This window comes from Carassius auratus, chromosome 10 (genome assembly GCF_003368295.1).
Source record: "Carassius auratus strain Wakin chromosome 10, ASM336829v1, whole genome shotgun sequence".
Taxonomy (NCBI): Eukaryota; Metazoa; Chordata; class Actinopteri; order Cypriniformes; family Cyprinidae; genus Carassius; species Carassius auratus.
Genome location: NC_039252.1, coordinates 10570174 through 10591662, shown reverse-complemented (window position 1 = coordinate 10591662; position 21489 = coordinate 10570174). Strand labels below are relative to the sequence as shown.

The 21489-nt window shown below is 40.8% G+C and overlaps 1 protein-coding gene, 1 long non-coding RNA gene and 1 pseudogene across 4 annotated transcripts; 1 reads left to right on the top strand and 2 right to left on the bottom strand.

Moving 5' to 3' along the window:
• The first annotated feature begins 312 nt into the window (after positions 1–312).
• On the top strand, positions 313–1728 carry LOC113110461 (uncharacterized). The gene is made up of 3 exons (XR_003293147.1): positions 313–385; positions 1494–1567; positions 1651–1728. It is a non-coding gene; the product is annotated as an uncharacterized LOC113110461 (long non-coding RNA).
• A 5297-nt stretch (positions 1729–7025) lies between these two features.
• On the bottom strand, positions 7026–7142 carry LOC113110514 (uncharacterized; annotated as a pseudogene).
• A 586-nt stretch (positions 7143–7728) lies between these two features.
• On the bottom strand, positions 7729–19517 carry LOC113109810 (autism susceptibility gene 2 protein homolog). 3 transcript variants are annotated; one of them, XM_026273579.1, is made up of 13 exons: positions 18485–19517; positions 17371–17645; positions 16961–17178; positions 15398–15442; positions 13708–13803; positions 13369–13440; positions 13028–13057; positions 12504–12575; positions 12150–12291; positions 11519–11599; positions 10972–11055; positions 10494–10761; positions 7729–10265 (listed from the first exon to the last, which is right to left on the bottom strand). In XM_026273579.1, the coding sequence occupies exons 1-13, from the start codon at positions 19072–19074 to the stop codon at positions 9050–9052; spliced, it is 3189 nt and encodes a 1062-aa protein (XP_026129364.1). In that variant the 5' UTR covers positions 19075–19517; the 3' UTR covers positions 7729–9049. The 3 variants fall into 3 exon arrangements, with proteins under 3 accessions (XP_026129364.1, XP_026129363.1, XP_026129362.1); XM_026273578.1 differs by having other exon boundaries at positions 12150–12288; positions 16940–17178; positions 18485–19516; XM_026273577.1 differs by having other exon boundaries at positions 16940–17178; positions 18485–19515.
• Between the last annotated feature and the right edge of the window lie 1972 nt (positions 19518–21489).

Here is a 21489-nt window from a genome sequence, read left to right as displayed (position 1 = left end):
ACTGATACTGTTTTTAACATAAAATTATGCAAAAGTGTCACTTGCTTCATTAATAACAATCTTCATTATTATTGATGAAGCTCTCTTAATTGCACAATGAATCTTTTATTTACATCATGTCTACACTGTTACAATGAGAGGAATTGCGAGCGTGTAAGAAAAACAAATCAACGTTTAGAAGCGAGCTAATTCAAACCAACTTGAACAGAATGTCCAATCAGAGGTGTTCAAATCAACAGTGATTGGCTACATCGCTCAATGCTACTAAAACACACACTAACTAGAAACGTTTGACAAACTGGAGTCTTTACCAAACCTGTTTTAAATATGGTTTATTTTATCTGCTGAGAAAAAGGACGTTTGGAGCATGAGAACAGACAGTTGGGTGAGTCTCGCGCTGATTATGTAATATATTATTAAGTTGGCTTGAGAAAGCTAACTTACTGAAATCCTGAAAACCCTAGCAATCACATAGCAAAACCTTAGGAAACATCCCTGCTCAGCATAGCTTGGTCAGAGTGTCTTAAATAGCTTTCCAACCTGTCTGTCGACATATGAATCTGCGCACCTTGTTCGCGCAGACAGAATACGTCATTATCGCATTCACACATGTTGTGCAGACAGAGCTAGAATGGCAGACAAACATCAACAACCCGGTCTTCCTTCATGGTATAGTAATACTTTTTTAAAGTTTTCTCGCTGGTAAATGACACATGATGTAGCCCAGTAGTTCCCAGTGCTCGCACACATATTTTGCATGTCTCGTTTAGTTAACACACCTGATTTAGATGACCAACTCGAACAACGTGAATGAACTGTGTTCCAATCTACATGATCCCTACACCGTGTTCATTGCCCCCTACTCCCTGAGCAGGGGTTTACTTCACTTTGGAACATGTACTGGAATTGGGAACCGCTGTTGTAACCTATTCTATTGTAGTAATGTTGTCTCTGATATGATATTCTGGTCTGTGAGCGTATGCGTTCAGGGGGCGTGGCTTTGGACAGCGATTGCAGGACGTTGACTTTCAGTGCTATTAGGCTCATGTAAGCATTTTACAAGATCTTCTACTGCACCTTTAATGTTGAGTCAAACCATAGTTGAGTAACCATAGCAGAGAATTTTGGCAATATTTAATAGGCTATTAATTTATAGGTTTTGCCTGTATAATCAATTTTACTTCCATTTAGTAGTCTTTTAAAACATAATTTCATTTTTACAGCTTAAGTGAAATTTTTTTAGCGGGAAAACAACAGAACAAACGTCAGTATTAGAAAATCGTGATTCGTTTTGGCTAATTTTGACACTGTACCTAGTCTTCTCTCAATTGTATAAATCAAGCATTTTGTTTTAAATCTGGTAAAGCATTTTAGATAAATAGTGCCTTGTATTTAAACACCGATAGTTGTTTTAAAAGTTTACAAAGCTCACAGAGTATTGCATAACAGTAATCAGACCCACAGTTGAACCTGAACCATGTATTATTTTGCAGCTCTTAATAAAGTTCCAGGCAAGCCCCTTTTATTCACTCTCCAGGCGCCAATATTTACTCACAATTGATGTTTGGTGAGTTTTTGAACCCTGGGTTAATAGCTTTGGATGCAATGAATTTAGCCATGTGTCTGAAGCTCCGCTGGATTCCATTACAGGCAATCAGCAGCACACAGACAGACGTGCAGCACTGAGGCTTCAACAAGCAGGTAATGTGTTTGGTTGTGGCTGTTAGAGGGTCGATGCAATGTGTTCGTTTTCCTCTCTTGTGGCCATATTGGGGTCATCTCCATTACAGCCATCGTGTCTGCTGTGTATCTGGAATATATGTGTGGTATGAGATCTCCCACAGGAGAGCAGAGGTCAGGACCACTGAATTAGCTGTAGAGCCATTTCTCACCTCTTTCTTTTTTGTCTTTCCATCTCTCTTTATCTCTCTTTATGTCTCTATCGTTCTCCATTTCCCCTCTGGAGATATTTCACACCAGAGGCTAAATCCAGTTAGGCAATTAGTCTCTCTGTGTCAGAGAGGGAGTGTTCCCCCCGGGCCCACACATCATGCCCTGCGTAAGTGGGCCTCCAGGGCTCAGAGTTTGTGTGATGGGAGATAACTGCAGTCTGATCGGGCCTGGGCCTCTGTGGGAATAATGGCCCTGACAGACAAGCCAGGGGTCAGACAGAGACACTTCAAGAGACGAGCTGATAATTGGTAGAGTGGTTCGGTTGACGTGGTCTACCTTGTATGGTGTGAGGGTCCTTAGAACTTCACATTATTACCAAATTTAGTGCTGAAAATATCTGAATCATTAATGTGATGCTGGTTTTTTGACATGATTTATTATGGCATAATCGTTCATAGTTTTGTTAGTCTCTCATTGACTGTGAAGTGGCTTAAATAGCAGATGATTTGACTTGATTTAATGAAGGTTAGTTCAGGATTCCTTGTATACTATTGTAGTATGTGGTAATATTTAGAATGATCTTTTAGCTAATTCCTATATTTCAGTCAGTTGCCAAGGCAAGATTTGTAAGTTTCCTTTATTTTTTATTTCAGCAGTTTCAGTTGAATAACATTTTTTTTGTTAGCCGAAACGAAACTGGTAAATTATTTTTTGCTTCATGGTTACACCAAAGGCTTTTTTAGTCAATAGTTAAACTTTTTTTTTTTGAAAATGGTATACATTTTCCAAACAAAAAAAATGCAATGTACATTTCTGGGAACTTGTGGCTTTAAGATAGATTAAAGATTTTAATTATCTTTATAATCAAGACAAGCATTTTTTTCAGTTAAGTTTCACGCATAGTTTTTTTTCAAGCAATTACAGCACAGACTGATCCATGAAATGCATTAGAAATTGACTTGAGAATGTTCCTGTGTAACCTTGACATCATGCTCTGGTTTTGGTGTGTTACGATAAGATGAGTTTCACTGATAAGCTCAACATGCGTTAATATTAATGAAATCTGACTGTAGAGAAAGCTCTACGGTAACAGAATCCATAGCATAGTTTAAAACAGCTAAAATCAGTTTTTTCATTGCATGTCATAAATATTACATTGCACCGCAAACATGTTATTTACACGGTTCAACTGTTGAGTCTCGCTTGTTTGGAGCCAAAGCAGCTGTTTTTGTCTTATCAGTACTTTGTGTACCACAGAAGAATCTCTGGCTTATTTCAGTCTGTTCACAGGAATCAAGGACATGGGGCTGGTGCACGGAGCAATGCTTCATTCCTCTGAGGAATTCTCTCTTGTAATAGTAAATTCCAGAATGTTCTTCTGTAAAGGGGGCTTGGAGACAGTACATTTTTTAAGATGATATTTCATTATAATATCTCTTTCATACACATATAGGATTCACTGAAATACTGAAGAAAGAAGAATATGCGTAACCAGAAATAGACAAGGATTTGAATGTTTTGGATGCATGTTGTTATTATTGTCAGGAGTGAGATTGAGTATTTGTATCTAATCCCCTCCATGGTTATATTTATGCAGACTGAGGAGATTTTTAGCATCTTATAGTGGAGGGTAGGAGAAAGAAAAGCGCAGCACAGCATGCTGGAGCGGATGTTTTAGATTTGCAGTGCAGCCAGAGGAACTGATGTTATTCACTGTTTGATTGATGCTTCTTTCATATGTCACTCAGTTACTGAAATGCAGTTTCATTTGCTGCTGTATCATGGTTAAAAATGCTAAGCCAGTAAATCACTGAAATCAATGCAAATGGTATGCTACGCAATTTAAAATGGAACACGGATGTAGCAAGTGATCACACTGTTTAACCTGTATTTTCATCAATGCGTATTTCACTAAATTTGACGTCATGATAGTTCCTCCTATCATTGTCTGTCTTGCTCTCACTTGACTGAAATAGTCTCTGCTTTTTGGACTTGAAGGGTTTTTCCTGTTTGGCAGCATTCATTGTTTGCATGCCTGTGGGTGGCTCTCATAAACCAGGCCGACCGGCTCGTTAACCTTCTCCGATGACAGCGCGAGCAGGATCGGCCCGTGTGCCACGCCCTGCCCTGCACCTGTCCCTCCATCTACCTGCTCATGCTGGTTACATTGCCAAAGCGCTTCTGTGACCCCTTCAGATTTAATGAAGGCACTTTGCTGCCATCTAGTGGTGGAAAATATTGTCTGCTTTGTTCTAGCCAGGGTGCATTATGTCATGTCTGCTTGAAATGTTTCTGTTTACAGTAACATCACCTGGTTTCCTGTTAACATCAGGAGCTCCTGGTGGCCCTCTAGGTAACATATGTATAATTTTTAACATCTTAACAGATATGAAGAGTTATGAAAACGATGCGTAGTACAGCTCTGGGCTTGTTGTTATTGTTGTTATTGTGTTGCAGCTCCATCTCCTGGCACAGCTCTTGTGCATGTTTTTTTATTAGGCCATTTAAAGCTACACAGTGTAACTTCTGGCCCTCTAGTGGTAAAAAACGACATGCGTCATGAGGAGGAATTGTGTTTTTGTTGGGACTCGGCTCTGAATGTGGCTCGTGCTACAGAGGGCAACATTACATCTGAGAAAGTGCATACAGTATCAAAAATATACAAAAATAATTTGTTAACACGAGATAGAACTATTGCTAGTCTGAGGACGAATGTTCTAATATGTAAATAACTTCACTGTTGTCAGCGTCTTTCATAAAATATCTTAACTGCTAAGTAAGTAAAAAGCCATCTCTCTCTGGCTTCCTTATTTATCATTAGGAGAGAGTATGGCAGCCCATTGAACCGCTCACGGAAAAGTTATGATAGAGGAGAGTCTCAATTGTCACCATAACAAATTTGGAGTCTCTAACTCAAACTCTGTAGCGCCACTTGTCCAAATTTTCACTCATGTTTACGCTAATAACTTTTGAACCGTAAGGCACAAAAGGAAAATTATTTTTTTCCCCTCTGAATCCTTGGCTTATATCGAAAATTAAAAAATCGTAAGGTTTGTTTCCCCCCCCACGCTATTTTAAATTGCTGAAGTTCCTGTCCGCCATTTTGTTAGTTGAAAACGTACTTTTTCAAACTCCTAGACCGTTGGTCTGATTTTCACCAAAATAGAGTCAGATAATCTTCAGACTGTGCTGACAAAAAGTTATGGATTTCATGTAAATTCCCAAAACTGTTTTTGTAAAGCGGCGCAACAAATTTGAGGTTTGATGCCAAACTGCATCTGAGAAAGCTTTGACATACAGTATTATTGACACCAAACTACATTTTCAACTCACACCGAGTTCTCAACATCGATTTGATATCAGCAAAAATGACTATTGGTCAAAAGTGATAATTCATTAAAGCATCTTACTAGTTGTTGTATTTATGATTTTTTGATGCTAAATGTTATGCTTGGCTCCTTTTTTCTCTGCTGTACTTGGCCTCATAATTGCTGCTTGCAGGTATATTTAATTTGTTTATACAACCAGAGGTTTGGTGTTTTGCATGGCCCACGATGAATTTTTTTTGCTTGTTTTTTTTAGCTTCACACTGTCTTTGCAAATTACTGCACATTTTATCCTGACTGTCTTAAACATTGTCATTTTGCACTCAATAACATTTGTTTAATTTTAATGATTAATTTTTTTTACATTGTGTATCTTTAAAATGTATGAGAATGTACTGTTGTTACAGATGCTTTTTTCCACTGAGATTTATTTTCATGTTGTATGTACATAGTTCAATTCAAGTTTATTTGTATATCGCTTTTTACGATACAAATCATTGCAAAGCAACTTTACAGAAAATTAAGTTTCTACAATATTTAGCAGTAGCTTATCAGTGGTGACTGTCAGTTTGTACGCATATGACAGGAATTTTCAGAAAAAGACGTAGTCAGCCAGACGATGAACACTATTAACAGCAATTATTATATGATGCTGTCACACTTGTAGCAATATTTGTTAGTTCTGTTTGTTGATCCAGGGTTAGCATCATCTGAGGGTCAGCATCATCTCTTCTCAGGTGTTCTGGATCCAGACTGGAGCTTGTGTAAATCCTAGTTACCATGCAATATCAATCCCATGGCAAAACTGAGTAACAAATAGAGACATATTTAGCGTAGCTGCTGTTCCAACAAAGTAAAATGACAGTATTTTCCGGACTAGAAGTCACACTTTTTTCATAGTTTGGCTGGTCCTGCTACTTATAGTCAGGTGCGACTTATTTATCAAAATTAATTTGACATGAACCAAGAGAAAACAATACCGTCTACAGCCGCCAGAGGGCGCTCTATGCTGCTCAGTGCTCCTGTAGTCTACCACTGAGCAGTGTAGAGCGCCCTCTGATGGCTTTAGAGGATAATGTTTTCCTTTTGTTTCTAAATAAATGCGACCTTATGTTTTTTTTTCCTCATCATGACGTATTTTTGGACTGATGCGACTTATACTCAGGTGCGACTTATAGTCCAAAAAATACGGTAATTTGTTTAACCCAAGCTAAAGAATAATAATGCGCATTTGATCAGATACAACTGCGGTCACAAATTATGATATGCATTATTTGAATGCTTGGCAAAAGAGAAGTGTTTTTAATCTAGATTTAAACAGAGAGAGTGTGTCTGAACCCTGAACATTATAATAATAATAATTTGTTACATTTATATAGCGCTTTTCTAGACACTCAAAGCGCTTTACATTGTCAGGGGGTATCTCCTCATCCACCACCAGTGTGCAGCATCCACCTGGATGATGCGACGGCAGCCATAGTGCGCCAGAACGCCCACCACACACCAGCTTACTGGTGGAGAGGAGACAGAGTGATGAAGCCAATCAGCAGATATGGGGATTGTTAGGAGGCCATGATGGTCAGAGGCCAATGGGCGAATTGAGCCAGGATGCCGAGGTCACACCTCTACTCTTTTCGAAAGACATCCTGGGATTTTTAATGACCACAGAGAGTCAGGACCTCGGTTTAACGTCTCATCCGAAGGACGGTGCTTGTTGACAGTATAGTGTCCACATCACTACACTGGGGCGCTAGGACCCACACAGACCACAGGGTGAGCACCCCCTGCTGGCCTCACTAGCACCTCTTCCAGCAGCAACCTAGTTTTCTCAGGAGGTCTCCCATCCAGGTACTGACCAGGCTCAGCCCTGCTTAGCTTCAGTGGGAAACCGGTCTTGGGCTCCAGGGTGATATGGCTGCCGGAAGGCAGGAAGGCTATTCCACAGTTTGGGAATTCTTTAGTGGACTTTGTGTTTTGTGACCTAGTTAGTGACCTAAGGCTAGTTAGATTTACAGAAGCTAAACCATTAAGGACCTTATAGGTAAGTAATAATAATTTGTAGCTGATACGGAATTTAGTAGGTAGCCAGTGCAGAGACAGTACAATTGGGATAATATGATCCTATTTTCTTGACCTGGTAAGGACTCTAGCTGCTGCATTTTGGACTACCTGTAGCTTTTTTTATTGAAGATGCTGGAAAACCACATAGAAGTGCATTACAATAGTCCAGTCTAGAGGTCATGAATGCATGAACATAGTAGCCCTTTGAGAGAACTGGATCTGTTTCTGGACAAACTGACTGTCATCTGTTTGCATAACACTAGTAAAATGATTAGTCTGATGACAGTTTCAGTCTGTATAATAATCCAAGAGGTTCAAGATGTGTTTTTGTGCTCTGAAGAATGACCCAAGTTATAAATGCTAGATTAGTCTAGACTGCTAACAGATTTTGCCTGTGTATTGACTTTTTTTTTATGCCAAGTATTGACAAACAAACTTTAGAACAGGATTAGTTCACATTTTTTAATAACATGGCACAATTTACATAACACAAGTTTAACTGAGGAGCATGCTGTCGCCTCACCCTTTTTTTGTACATGATCTAGAAAGGACTTCAATTTTTACGTACATGATAAACAGCAAAAAAGTTTCAATCTCTTTGCAATACGTATTGACTACCCACTACTGCTTCAGTGGACATTTTAATGTTTGATAAAAAAAAAAGTAAATTTTAAAGAAAAAAATAAACACTGCACAACATCGGAATTACAGTTTAAAAGCGCACAACTATCCCTCCCATGGACTACTAAAATAGATCTCTGCTCAAAAAAAAAAAAAAAAAAAAACCTGTCCATAGCTTACAACTCGCTTTATCATTGTGTAGATACATAACACTTTAATACACCGCTAGACCAACACAGAATTGTCCTGCTTTCTGTACTCAGACTTGTCATGACATGATGGTAATGTGTTGTATTTTTTTTTCAAATTGCCACACTTGATTTAGAGGTAATTAATTCAGAGAATTTCGGGTTTGTTAGCTTCTTGGAACATTGGTGTATTTGCAAGGATTGTCAACACAGAGCTTTATAGCTTGAAGAACATAAGCATGTTTCTGCATCAAAAGTTAGGGATCATGTTTGTCAGATGTGTGAGTAAAACTCTTTGCAGAAAATCCCTAGTTAGGAACCATCACAATCTGAGTAATGTGTAAGCATGTACTGTTGCTCCAGCAGGAGAAAGAGAGGGTAGAGACTGTTTGTCCTCTGGAGGAGAGGAAAATGATACAGAGAGAGAGCCCACGCAAGAGTTGCATAGTTGAAAGAAGGGATGTGGTCTCTTGGACAATATGATCCTTCCAAACTATTAATTAATATGCAGCATTAAACTAAAACCGGAGCTTTTGCGCTCACTCTCCTTTTGATCACTGCCCACTATGTACAGCATTTCAAAGTAAAGCTTTCATAACAACCATTTGCATAATTGTACCTTAATGGTTTTTTCCTTAAGGAGAGAGACACACCAACTTTACACATATCTACAATTTCTGCCTTTTTGCAATGTATTGAGGTACCTGTACATTCCAAGATCATCTTTCCATGTTGGAGATCTAGCGTTTGTCCACTTGCTCGAGATCAGTGTACTGTACATGTTTAAGAATACATATCAATGCAGGAGTGAACAGGATAAAAGAGCATGAAAAATCCCAGTCTTTTGTACAAAAAACACACTCAACACAAATTAAACAATCAGTAATGCACAGTCTATATACAGATATGATACAGCCTCAAGTGCTTGCTTTTGAGTTCCATTACAGTCCATCGGGGGTCTCACCGTGCCTCGATGTCTTTGTGTGTGTGTGAGGGGGGTCTGTCTCTAATGTCAGTGCCGAGTGGGGTAGTCCGCCTGGGAGATGTGGAACGCACTCCCAGGGTTGGGATAAGAGGGGGCGGGGCACTGAGTGATGCAGTGGGAGGGGTTTTGTTAAGGATTCCATTCTGGGCAGCCAAGGCAGAGGAGGGGCTTACACGGGGGTAGTGCATGCTGGGAATTCCAGGGGCCATGAGACCCGGGTGAGGGAGGTGTCCGTCTAAAGCGGGGTGATGCATCGGGTGCAGACGTCCCTGCTCGTAGTCTTCTCTGAGCAAGTGCATACGTTCCCGCTCCTCTAGGTGTGCTCGCTCTTGTTCCCGCCGCTGTTCCAAGGCCAGCCCGTGAGGGTGGTCTCGGTTAAAGTCATGAGGCTCACGGTCCCGGTATGAGCGTTCTGCTTCATAAATCCGCGGTGCTGCTAACCGGTGCAGAGGGTCATTCCGCAGGAGCAGATCCCGAGCTAATGGATCTCTCCGGTGGATATCAAGTCCCCTGTAAGGGTCCCTCATGGGATCCCAGTGAAAGGCGGGATAGGGAAACCTCTCTGCCCCTGGGATGGGACTGATACCCATGAAGGGGGGCACCATACGAGTCCTCTCCAGACTACTGATACTGTTTATGGGGTGCATGCTGGCCATGCCCATGGGTACTGGCATTGAAGATGGAGGGTGGAGCGCAGCAGGAGGAGGAGGAGGTGCTTGCGGTGTGGACCTTTGTTCCGGGGATCTTTCTGTGGAACCATCCTGCTCCTCTTTCCTCTCTTCTTTCACCTTTATCTCACTGTTTTTCTTCTCATAGGTGATATCGGCCTTCTTCTCCAGAACATCTCGAGTCAGCCCGCCGTTCACCCGATCTATGCCACCTGCCCGCATGTAGGGTGACGCTGTAACTCGATTGGCCGGCTTGTCTTCAGAAACCCGGCCATTGTGGATGACGGGAGCGTCCTTGTCACTGTGGTGATTCTCCTTCACCTTGTGCTCATCGGTGTTGGAGTCCTTCCAGTCTGAGTGCTCTCGTTCTCTCTCGCGATCTTTGGGCTTGTCCTTGTCCCGAGACTCACTAGAAGGGATGTGGTTCCGGGAGGGCTCGGATGATCGGGTGTGACTCATCAGTGTGAGGGGGTTAACAGGAATCGGGGATGGATGATTCTGGTGCCTTTTTTCCGCAGGTTCCCTAGAGGTGAAATCCATCATTACTATCAGACAAAAAAGATTTTTGGATAGCATTCAGCTGGTCATTGTTATGAAATAAACTTCTTCAGGGTCATACAAGACTCTTTGGGTTTATTCTGCAATAATGACTGGCTGACTATACAGCAATACATGCCAATAAAATATATATAATCACTGACATGATATCAGATGACTGCTATGTAAATATGATCCACACAGCTCTACACACCGCTCTTTATCATCCTTGTTGACTGAAGAATCCCTCTTGTCCAGGTCACGTTCTCTCTCTCTGTCCCGTTCTCGTTCTCGTTCTCTGTCTCGTTCTCGTTCGTGGGAGCTGACCGACGCGCTCCGTTCAGGGTCTCCAGGTTTGAGCCAGGGAGGTGGGGTGGGGAAGGACGGCGGAGTCCGGTGGAGTCTGTTCCACGGCTCGTGGGGTCCACTGAAGTGCTGTTGTGCGCTGGGTGCATCTTTGTGGCCAAATACAGAGTTGGAGGCTGGTTGGAGGAGTAAAAAAGAAAAACAACATGGTTAGATTTTATTTATGTTGATCTTTTCTATTTCATGCATGAGTACTCTTTTGATTTCAAAATATTAAAATGTGTTATGTTTTTTTTAACCTACATTTAATCTTATACCTGAAATAAATATATAAAAGTACTGTATTTCTGAATAATAAAATGTTGAATTAATGAATTGATACTTACCAATTGCTGGGTTTCCCAGGCCACCAAAGGCTGCAGTGCTTAATGAGGCCAGACCTCCAAACGAAGGCGGTCTGTTGAAGGGCTCTGTCAATCACGACAGGAACAAGGAATCAGTCAATGAAATGGTGTGTGAACCATCAATGAAGTATAGCTTGTTTCATCACAGAATGTTAGGACTTAAAATACCCCCCAGTTTTAAACTCACTGAATCTAAAGAATAACAGATATATAAACATTTCAGCAATATGTATATCCTACACTGACTTTCAGAGAAGTGTTCAGTAATCCTTAATCCAGGGTTGTCCAATCCTTCTCCTGGAGGGACATTATCCTGTAGAGTTTAGCCCCAATCCTTATTAAACACACCTGAACCAGCTAATCAAGGTCTGCAGAATTACTCAAACCTCCAGGCAAGTGTGTTGGGGCAAACTGGAGCTAAACTCTGTAGGACATTGTCAGGGGCCTTTAAACTTCAAGAATACGCCGTTTTTGACTGCACAGTGACATCTAGTGGAGGAAAGTGAATGTGTGAGTCTTGTCAGCTTACCCAAGTGGGGTCCTGGGGTTAGAAAATTGCTAGGATGATGTGGAGGGTGTCCGAAAGGTGCAGCTGAGGGATGTGTGGTCCCTGAAACACAAACAGACAATGACATTTGTTTCAATCTTATTAAAGCAAGCCTAATGGTCTAGCTCAAGGTTTCTAATTGCAGTCCTATTGTCCCCCATCTCTGTACATCTCTTATCTGACATGTTTGACTCTATGAAAGTGGACTTCAAAGGGTGTTCTGCCTTATTAAGGGTGATTTCAGTCCAACACAGGTGTGTTTGGTGTGTGTGCTGCCTAGACAATACACCCTTCACAGGAGTGAAAATGCAGTACATAAAACAGTACAAACAACAGGATTAATTAAGAATGTTGCCGCTCACAGCATAGGTAGCTTCAATCCGGAAGCATTTAGGTTTTGTTTCTTAACTTGTTTGCTGTATAGGTGGTGTGTAATGTGTATCAAGAAATTGGGACTGAAATAGTTACAAATGCATTAAATCTATCTAAAAAAACAACAAATAAAATCACCAATAGTCGGTGCTGACTAACCAAATGTTAGAAACACTGCTCTTGATCTGTATAGTGACAGGGATCTCTATCAGCTCTGCTAAGATTCTGATCATCTGCTCACCTGCTGCTGAGAAAAGCGATGCAGGTCGTGCCAAGTCATGAGGGTGATGGATAGCTCCGAAAAGGGTGGGGCCTGGGGGTCGACTTAGGAACTCCGGTTTGAAGCCAAAGTCCAGCTTGTGTGGGTCAACCTGCATCTGCTGCTGGAGAAGGCCAGGCACAAAAGAGAACACATGTGATACCCCTCTCAAAGTACATAAAAAAAAGAGGCTGTATTGTATGCTGCAGATCAGAGTTAACAGAGAGGAGAAAAAAGAGAGGCACAAAGAAAAATTCTTTGCATATGTAATGTTGATCCTGATCCTAAGGGTATAGTAAAAGTCAAATCAGGTTATATTTGCGTATATTATCTCACCTTTACTTTCTGTTGGTGGTGGTAAATTTGCCAGGCTATATGGACATGCATAGCACACCACTTTCCTGGTTTCTGTGGAGACAGAAAGACGTTGTAAGATTTTCATGTTCAGAGATGTCTATGTTTATGCTAGTTTTATTTTATTCCTTTAAAACACATTTACAGAATATTGGATACATCTGAAAATATTATTTGCAATTTTATGTGAAGTTGAAAATGTTAAAGTGAAATTTAACTTGGAACATTAATACGTTTCTTTGCATTCCCCTACGTTGGGGACAGTTGCATATTAATTAGGTAAAATGTCATTTCTAAGTTTTTTTTACATAAGAGGGAGTCATATAGCATCTCCTATAGACTCTGAGATGAGACCGTTGAGTCCCAGTGCACAGCTAATTAAAGCGACTGCAGAGCGGAAGGCAGGTGCACGGTGTAAGGTGGGATTAAACTGTAATGAGCTTTTACTCCATTTCCTGCTGAGTCCTGTGGGAAAACCAACTGAATAACTGATAAAGCAGTCTTACCCTGAGAACCGGCCGGAACGGATCTGTCAGCTAGAGAGAAGGAGGAAAAAGAGAGAGCACGTGTGAGAGAGATTAGGGACACAAAACTGTCACTCAGGACTTTTAATTAGCATCCGAGCATCACTTCATCACTGACCAAATTAAAATGTTAAAATTTCCCTTTCTAATGAAGCATTTCGTGGAATAATTAGGCCAGAATTCAGAGTATTCCCCTTCCTATCACTGCATGCATACCAATGCGGCAACATTATAACGTGACTGACAAATGCAACTCTTTGTTTGCCCATAGTGTCATTCAGCACTAGTTTGTTTGTTGCAAAGAGTGTGTTTGGGGTGCGTACCCGAGGGTCTTTCTGAAGGAGTGTGTGTGGGACGGCTCCAGGCCTCCCTGCCACGTCTAGAGGATTTGAGGTCTGTAGCGCAAAAAGACAAAACATAAGCATTTTCAGCCAATCATTCAATACCTAAACCATCCAGTAATATCTCATGTATTCTAGGATTACTGATAGCTGACTGTGGTACATCACCAGACTGTATATCTTAAGAAAACTTCTCTATTTATACTGTCTGAGAACTGTTTATATTTAGCTAGATTCGTTCCATGTGTGCAGGAATACGTTTGAAACAGCACAGAAGGTTAGTTTTGGGAGTAGTCTCGAAATTCTAACATATTGTGATACCCTGGGCTGGAACGCTCCCTGCAGAGATCCGAAGGGCCCCGTCGGTGGGATGACGGGCGGAATGCCAGACACCGCTGGGGGGTAAGAGTGGAACAGCTGAGAAAAGAAAAAAGATACAAGACACAGTTACTCTGCGAGGTTCCTGTTTGATCGTGTCAGCCGTTTACAGTTATAAAGTGAAGCCAGAGACTGCAGGTCCCTGTACAAACTAACATCTACACAATACACACATGCTGCATAATATGAAAATACACACGTTCATGTGAAAATGTATGCTTAGTTTTTCTCTCTATGATTGAATAAAAGAATGAGACTACAAATCATTATTCTGCTGCATATAATAATACAACCTTCATCTGACCTGCAGCGGTTGTGACATTAAACAAAGATTAATGGTGAGATGAATTTACAATATGGGTCACCCTCTGAACCAGCTCTGATAGCAATGACTGTTATCATAGTGCACTGCATAATACATGTGATTACAGCAGTGTGTGTGTTCATGGGTGGGTGTCTCAAATGAAGCATTGCTAAATGGCGACTCTGTAATTGAAGGGCAGAGATCAATTAAATTAAAGTTGCATTAACCTGCTGGAAAGGCAAGTAGAATGAAATGCATTTTATCTCTAACAAGATCCCCATAGTGTCCAGCAAGGCATTTCCACAGAGAAAAAAAATCTTGCAGCCAATTTACTAAATTATGTAGTACCATTACCTTTATGTAGTAATGGTTTTTATAAAAATAATTAAGGCAGTTTAAGCCTTTTGTAGATATAATTTCTTACTGCCCCTATTTTGGGCCCACTCTTGTTCATCATCTATTTACTTCCTCTTGGCTATATTCTCAGGAAATATGGTATCCATTTCCACTGTTATGCCAACACCCAGCTCTACCTGTCTTCTAAACCCTCTAGTTCTTTTCCTCCACCTTCCTTGACTAGATGTTTAGTTGAAATTAAAGACTGACTTTCAGCCAACTTTCTAAAACTCAACAGTGATAAAAATGAGGTCTTACTTTTTGGTACTAAATCTGATTGTTTTACATATAGCAAATAATGCAATTTGTCTTTCTCAGCAGGTAAGGAGTTTGGGTGTCATTGTGTGGATAGCACACTTTCTTTTTTGAAGCTCATGTCAATAATATTATGCGTACTGCATATTTTTACCTGCGTAATATTAATCGCCTTCGTCCTTCTCTCACAACAAATAATACTGCTATTCTTATTAATGCACTAGTTACCTCATGTATCGACTATTGTAATGCACTTCTTACTGGTCTTCCTTCTAAACTTCTCCATAAACTTCAATTGGTTCAGAACTCAGCAGCTCGTGTTTTTTTATGGCCTTCATCAATAGAGCACATTTCTCTAGTTCTCCAATGTTTTCTGATGTTTACACTTCACAACCTTGCTCCAGCGTATCTTACTGATCTTCTCCACATCTACACTCCTTCTCGCACTCTCAGATCTTCACGAGCTTTTAGTTTTGCGGTCCCTTGCCTATGTAACTCTCTTCCCCCCAATCTATGGAACAGTGACAGCTTTCATACTTTTAAATCTCGTCTTAAGACTTATCTTTTTACCCAGGCTTTCTTAGGACTGAGCACAAATTAAAAAAGACAACAACCACTACTGTAAGGAAGAAGAAAAAAGCCACCACAGCAAATGCCAAAAACATGACAGGTACTCACGCTGTGTCTGTAGAAGGGGTCGACTTTAGTGGGAAATTTGTCGAACTGTGGAGGAAAGGAGAAACAGCTCAGTACACACAGGAGTCCTTCAGGCCTACAAACAATTTACTCCTGACAAATATCTTCTGGTGTCACGAGGCTCGAAGCAAATACCAAATGCTTTAATGTGCTCTCCAGAAAAGTGTTTGGTTGGCAGTGCTCTGATTAATGAATGTTAGCAGAGAAAATAGGCCTGGATTATTTCTGCTGGCCCCGACCAGGCTGTCGTTTTGCAATTCACAGTGAATTATGACAAGGTCTTTCTCTTGTTAATGTGTATTACTCAGCAATTCTGTGAATGGTCAAATAGAAGCCATTCGGCTGTCTAAAAATAGTCCTATAAACAGCTCAGTTAACAGGGTCTGAGTGGTCTAATCTGGATCCAGAGAGAATGTTTCCCACTCGTGAGTAAACAATGTGGCTCTCAAACTAGTTTTATACTCTCATTAGCTAACAGAGTGCCATTCTCAGAGTTCTTTGAGTCTGGAATGGTTCAAAAGCTGCTTTTAAGCCTCTGTGGGCAGTGTGGTTACCGTTGAGCTGTGTGGGAGCGTCTGTATGAAGCCTCAACTCACTAATCAGTTCTGCTGCCTGCCAACCAAAAGCCCTCAGTCAAAACTCCATCAGACCAAAATGATGTCATTAAACTGGGAATGAATAAACTAGTATTAAGTTCTCAATGCTTGGCTGGAACAAAAATGTATCCCCAGTGGCTCTGACTGCCAATTTGAAAATCCGGGCAGAGAACAGAGTGGTGAAGCATGCCAGAGAAAAACAGCAGTTTTTCAACAAAGAAAAGCCACATTGTGGCGAGAGAGAAACACATGGTTACAATTGAGAGAGCGAGCCACCGCCATGGCTTCTAGTGTTTACTGAATCAGCATACTGTACTTCACAAGTTTAGAATTCAGCAGTCGGTGCAGTACACGTATGCACAGATTTAGTACTTAAATACAGCGTTCCCACAGTTTTTGACCATTGATTTCTTCCAGTCATCTCTTTTACAAACCATACTGATGGATTAGATTTTTACAGACTTGCTTATAAGTCATAATATGTGAACTGGCCTGAATAATTAATTAAAAAGACAAAAGACATCATACAAATATCTATGACCGTGGGAACCCTGTATTTTATATACATGCATTTGATTTTTATACATTCAGTCATCCATTTCATCACTTAAGCATCTCCACCTTTGAAAATGCAAGACTTCCGATTCAATAGCCTCTAAAGGTAAATAACTTGTAGAATAAAAAAAAGAAGTGAACTGTAAAAAGATTTGCGCTATAAATCACTGTATTTATTTTAATAATGGATTACAAAAATCAGTTTGCAATATCAAGCAGCATATTAGACAGGTAAAATATCTGACACCGGAAACCTTGCATAAATTATCAAAGGCAGCTTCCGCTCTTACATTAAAAATAAGGTTTATAATCATCCATCCATCACCACAATTATTATTAATTTTTTTAAGAGTTGTGTTCCACTTATCCTCACATTTCTGGCTGGGGTACGCACCATGGGCGGTGCAGGCGTGGGCATAATGGCGTGGGGGAAAGGGGTGAAGGTGTGCTGGTGTGTGTGTTGGTGTGTGTGCTGGTGCTGATGCTGATGCTGGTGTTGGTGCTGGTGGAACTCAGTCCGCAGGTATGGAGGGGGGCCCAATGATGCCCCGCGATCAGCACTCTGAGATGCCAGGAAACGAGTGTTTAATTCCTGCCGGAGAAGATCTTGTTCTGGGAGCAGAAAAAATATGAGTTGTTTTAAAATCACACATTTGTATAGTTACTTTACAAGAGCCCCATTTCAAAAGTTTTTATCTAAATGCAGAGAGAACCATATTGGTATTTGTGATAACTACATGATGGCAATAATTTCTGATCTTATTTATGTTATGCATTAAAGGACTCTGGGTGAAAGATTGGTACCTGAGTAGGCACTCCCAGCTGGGTGTCCGGGGACCGGCAGAGTGTTTGAGGTGAGAGGAGGAGGTGGAGGCAGAGCAGCAGGCGACGCAAACATATTGGTGTGATGAGGAAGAGTGGAGGGCGTCAGGGAGGGGGGGAAGGTGTGCGACGCCGTGGGGTTTGCCGACAGGGGCAGGGGGAAGGAGGCTGCTGCCCCAGTGGGGGCAGGTTGGTGATGGTGCAGATGAGGGGCTGGAGAGGGGCCCGGAGGCTTCCCTGGAGTGCTGCTTCGACTGCTGTTGTGAAGAAAGAGAGAATAAATGACTGTAAAAACACGCCTGTATAAAAGAGAATTCCTTTTCCAACCTGTAATCACAAAACTCCTTTGTTCACTAAATTGTTTTAAGAGTGGAAAGCATATGCAATAAATTGAGCAAAAGGATCCAGTTTCAGAAACCTGGAAAGTGTGGATACAGCGCTGAAGAATGTGTTATTCCTGGAGGGATTTCCCAGCTGTACATGCTAAAATATTTATCAGAGTCATACGCAATCTAACAAAGAGCTCATTTACAGGCTAAGTAATCATTTAAATGCTAATTATATTCATATTAAAAGCTGCGCACATACAGAATAACACAAAGTATAATTATCATCAGTAGTCCAATGGCAAGATACTGCGCAGGGTGGATTACACAACAAAACTAAAGGACGGCGGAGAAGGGCGAGAGGAGGGAGGGGAAGTTCTGCTTCTCTGCGGGATACTGGGGTGTCTGAGTCGAGCAGAGGAAATGTTATCTACAAGCCGCCGCCAGCTACAAGGCAGCAGCAGCAGCAGCGGCGTGGGAGGGGAACGAATCAAACCGTCTAATCTCTCAGCTGGTGTTCTCTCTGCGGTGCTGTCAGGCGCACACACTCACATACAAACATGTACAAACAGGGATTTGTGGCTCATGTTTACTGGAGGATTGATACATTTTACATTTTAATACAGAAATCTTGCTGTTCCATTACAATATTTAAGGGCTCTGAACAGCTGCTCAATCAGTGTGTGTAACACACTTGGAGTGTAACAGACACTTCCTGCTAAGCTTTGCTTTTATATTTAACTCCATTACACCATTTGCTTCCTACTCACCTCAGGCCGTTGAGGGTAAGGCTGCTGCTGTAGGCCGAGATTGGGCGCGGATGGCACCGTGAGGGCGGTCTGTGCTGCACAGGTTGGGTGAGGTTCTGCTGGGTCGGGGTTGGTGCTGGTGATGGGGGGTGGTGGTAGACGCTTGGAGTTCGAGGTGGCCTTGGGTGAGGTTGAGGCTCAGGTGGGTGCTGAGGCTGGGCTGGGGGTGCCTGAGAGGGCTCTTGGCCTTGGGTTTGACTCAGGGTGGTAGTGGGTGACAGTGGTCTCAGTCGACGCTCTGGGCAAGGGTGCTGGGTTTGGGCTGGGCTTTGGGGCAAGGGTAACCCCCGGTTGGAGGGGGGCGGCTGGACGTGAAGGGGGGCGGGGAGGGGAGGTTTGGGATGAGAAGTGGGCACCAGTGAGGGGGTGGCCGACGAGAGTTCACGGGACGTCTCTTGGCTCTTCTCTTGACTGCGCTCTAGACCTGACACCTTGGGAATGCCCAGGCCTCGCAGCTCCTGGCTGGCATTGGTGGAGAGCGTGTCCACACTAAAATCTGGAACTGGAGAGACAAAAAAAAAAAGTGTGTTTAGAAACACATATGCAAACATATTATAGAGATAGAGGTTTAACAGACTTAACACAAAACAAATTTAAACTACGGAAACAGTTTTCACACAGAAAACTGATCTACTCACAAAGGCAGGTCTTTATTGCTGCTTCAGTGTTTTTTAAAATAGCAAAATGAATTTGTAATTGTACTCTGCCAGGCCAAGCATGCATCTTACTCATACCTTACTCATCTTACCTGATTCTGAGACCTAATATTCAATCATCAAGGAGAACTAGAGCCTAACAAGCCAACGTGTAAGTTCATTGAATGCCTTAATATTTTTATTAGGGAAAGGTAATAAATTGTCTAAGGAAAACCTGACCATCACACCCAAAAGTAGATATTAGTGTTTTATTGTACAAATAGATGCACTCCATGATTGAGAAAGAAAGAGACTGTGAATCAAGGTTCAGTGTATTCTCTGGGACCAAAGACTCATGGGTAGGGCTGGGATAAACGATTATTTTTTAAACGATTAATCGATTTTTTTTCGATGCATCGATTAATCTAACGATTAATTTTTTCAGACCGATTTGATTTCGATTATCTCCCCATTAATTGACTACTAACAATTTATACATGTTGATTTACATATCTGAATGAAAGAAACATGAATTCCTTAACATTGCAATATATGTTTATTGCTCTAAAAATTACAAAATAAAAACTGGAACAAGCTTACTGAACACACAGGGCCTAGCTTACTGAAAACAAGTTCTTCTTTCAGATGAAAATAACAACAACTTGATGTCTAGCATTCAATAAAAAGGTCACCCAAAATACTTGTTTAGAGCAATTGAAAGAATACAGTAACCAATGTAAACTTGAGGGCTTTAAGCTAATACAGAGAGTGCTTTTCCAAAAAAAACAAAAAAAACAATTAACAGTGGGAGCCAGCAGCCTGTCATGGAGGAAAAGCTCTCTCTCGTACGCGCCCTGTCAGGATCAATCACCAATCAAATAAGGCTTTGACAGCCGCCAAAAAAAAGATCAATGCAGAAAAACCCCTGGATTGGTTATATAACGTTGGACAGAATGTTGATCCGGCCATCGCGTATATTCAGCGCACATAAGGTAAACGTTTGGCAAATGTTTTTTAGAGAAATAAAAACAGGTCGACGAATCGATGCGCATATTTTGCGTCTACGTATTTTTTGCGTCAACGTCATCGATGACCTTGACGCGTTGTCCCAGCCCTACTCATGGGGGATCATAGTAGGGCTGCAACTAATGATCATTTTGATAATCGATTAGTTGGCAGATTATTTTTTAGATTACTCGATTAACACCCCTATTTTCTTTATTTTAATTTTACTGACAAAAACACACTATACCACATTCTGCCCATTTTCTTAAAACAAATGTGCCAACTGAATGCTATGAAAACATACAGTGCTTAACAATTTATTAGACCACATGTCATAAGACAAAAAATAATAATTTAGGAATCTGTCAAAAAAAAAAAAAAAGTAATCTAAAGATTTTATTGTAATTGGTGGACAAATAACAAACTTTAACAACTAAATAGTATTTATTCATATAATAACAAAAACGGCCTCCTTTGCCTTGGACAACAGCTCACATGCTTGACATTTTCTTCTGCCTTTCACAGATAACAGCAATAATTATATTATAGCATTAAAAATAGCTTACTGTTACTTAAAAGCTTAAGCATATTGTAGGTTTAACCAATAAATACAGCAAAAAAAAAATATTTTGTTAATTACCAATACTGTTAGTTAAGAGCAGCAGTGGCACAAACCTTACAAAATTGATTAAAACCTTACATAAATTAGTTTTAATAAATTTGCTTATCACTGTAGGCTATACAGTGAATATAGTTTAAACCTCTAGATCAAAAATTAAAACAATAAAGATAATAAAGACGAATAAAATCACAGTAATGTTCTGCAGGAACACATTGTGTGCACTTTGATCATAGTCAGTCTCCTCTTACTGTCATTTCTTTATCCTGTAAAAGCAACTGATATTTATATTAAGACAATTACATGTTGCTGTCCCTTCACAGTTCCTACTCTCATAAATTACTCGCACTGCATGTTGACTTTTAAACCTAAATATAAATGTTAAACAACAGATATTTGTTTGTACAATGAATGTTTTTGAGCTGAATAGTGTCTCCCTCGCATCTCTGTGTTCCCACCACGCCGGCGCTTTTTCAGCAAAGATTTCAACTTTATGCAGAATGTCAGGGTGGGACTTTATACAAAAATGTAAAGTCTTGTGTGATTTTGCAAGCCATTACACTAATGCATCAGCATGAAGTTTAAAATAAATATTTATCATGTTTTGGGCAGCTTGGATCACACACTCTTCCTGCAGGAGCTCATTCTGTTTCCTCCAATATTTGTAGATGCATTTTGTCATGATGCGACCAGCTACAGTTGTATAT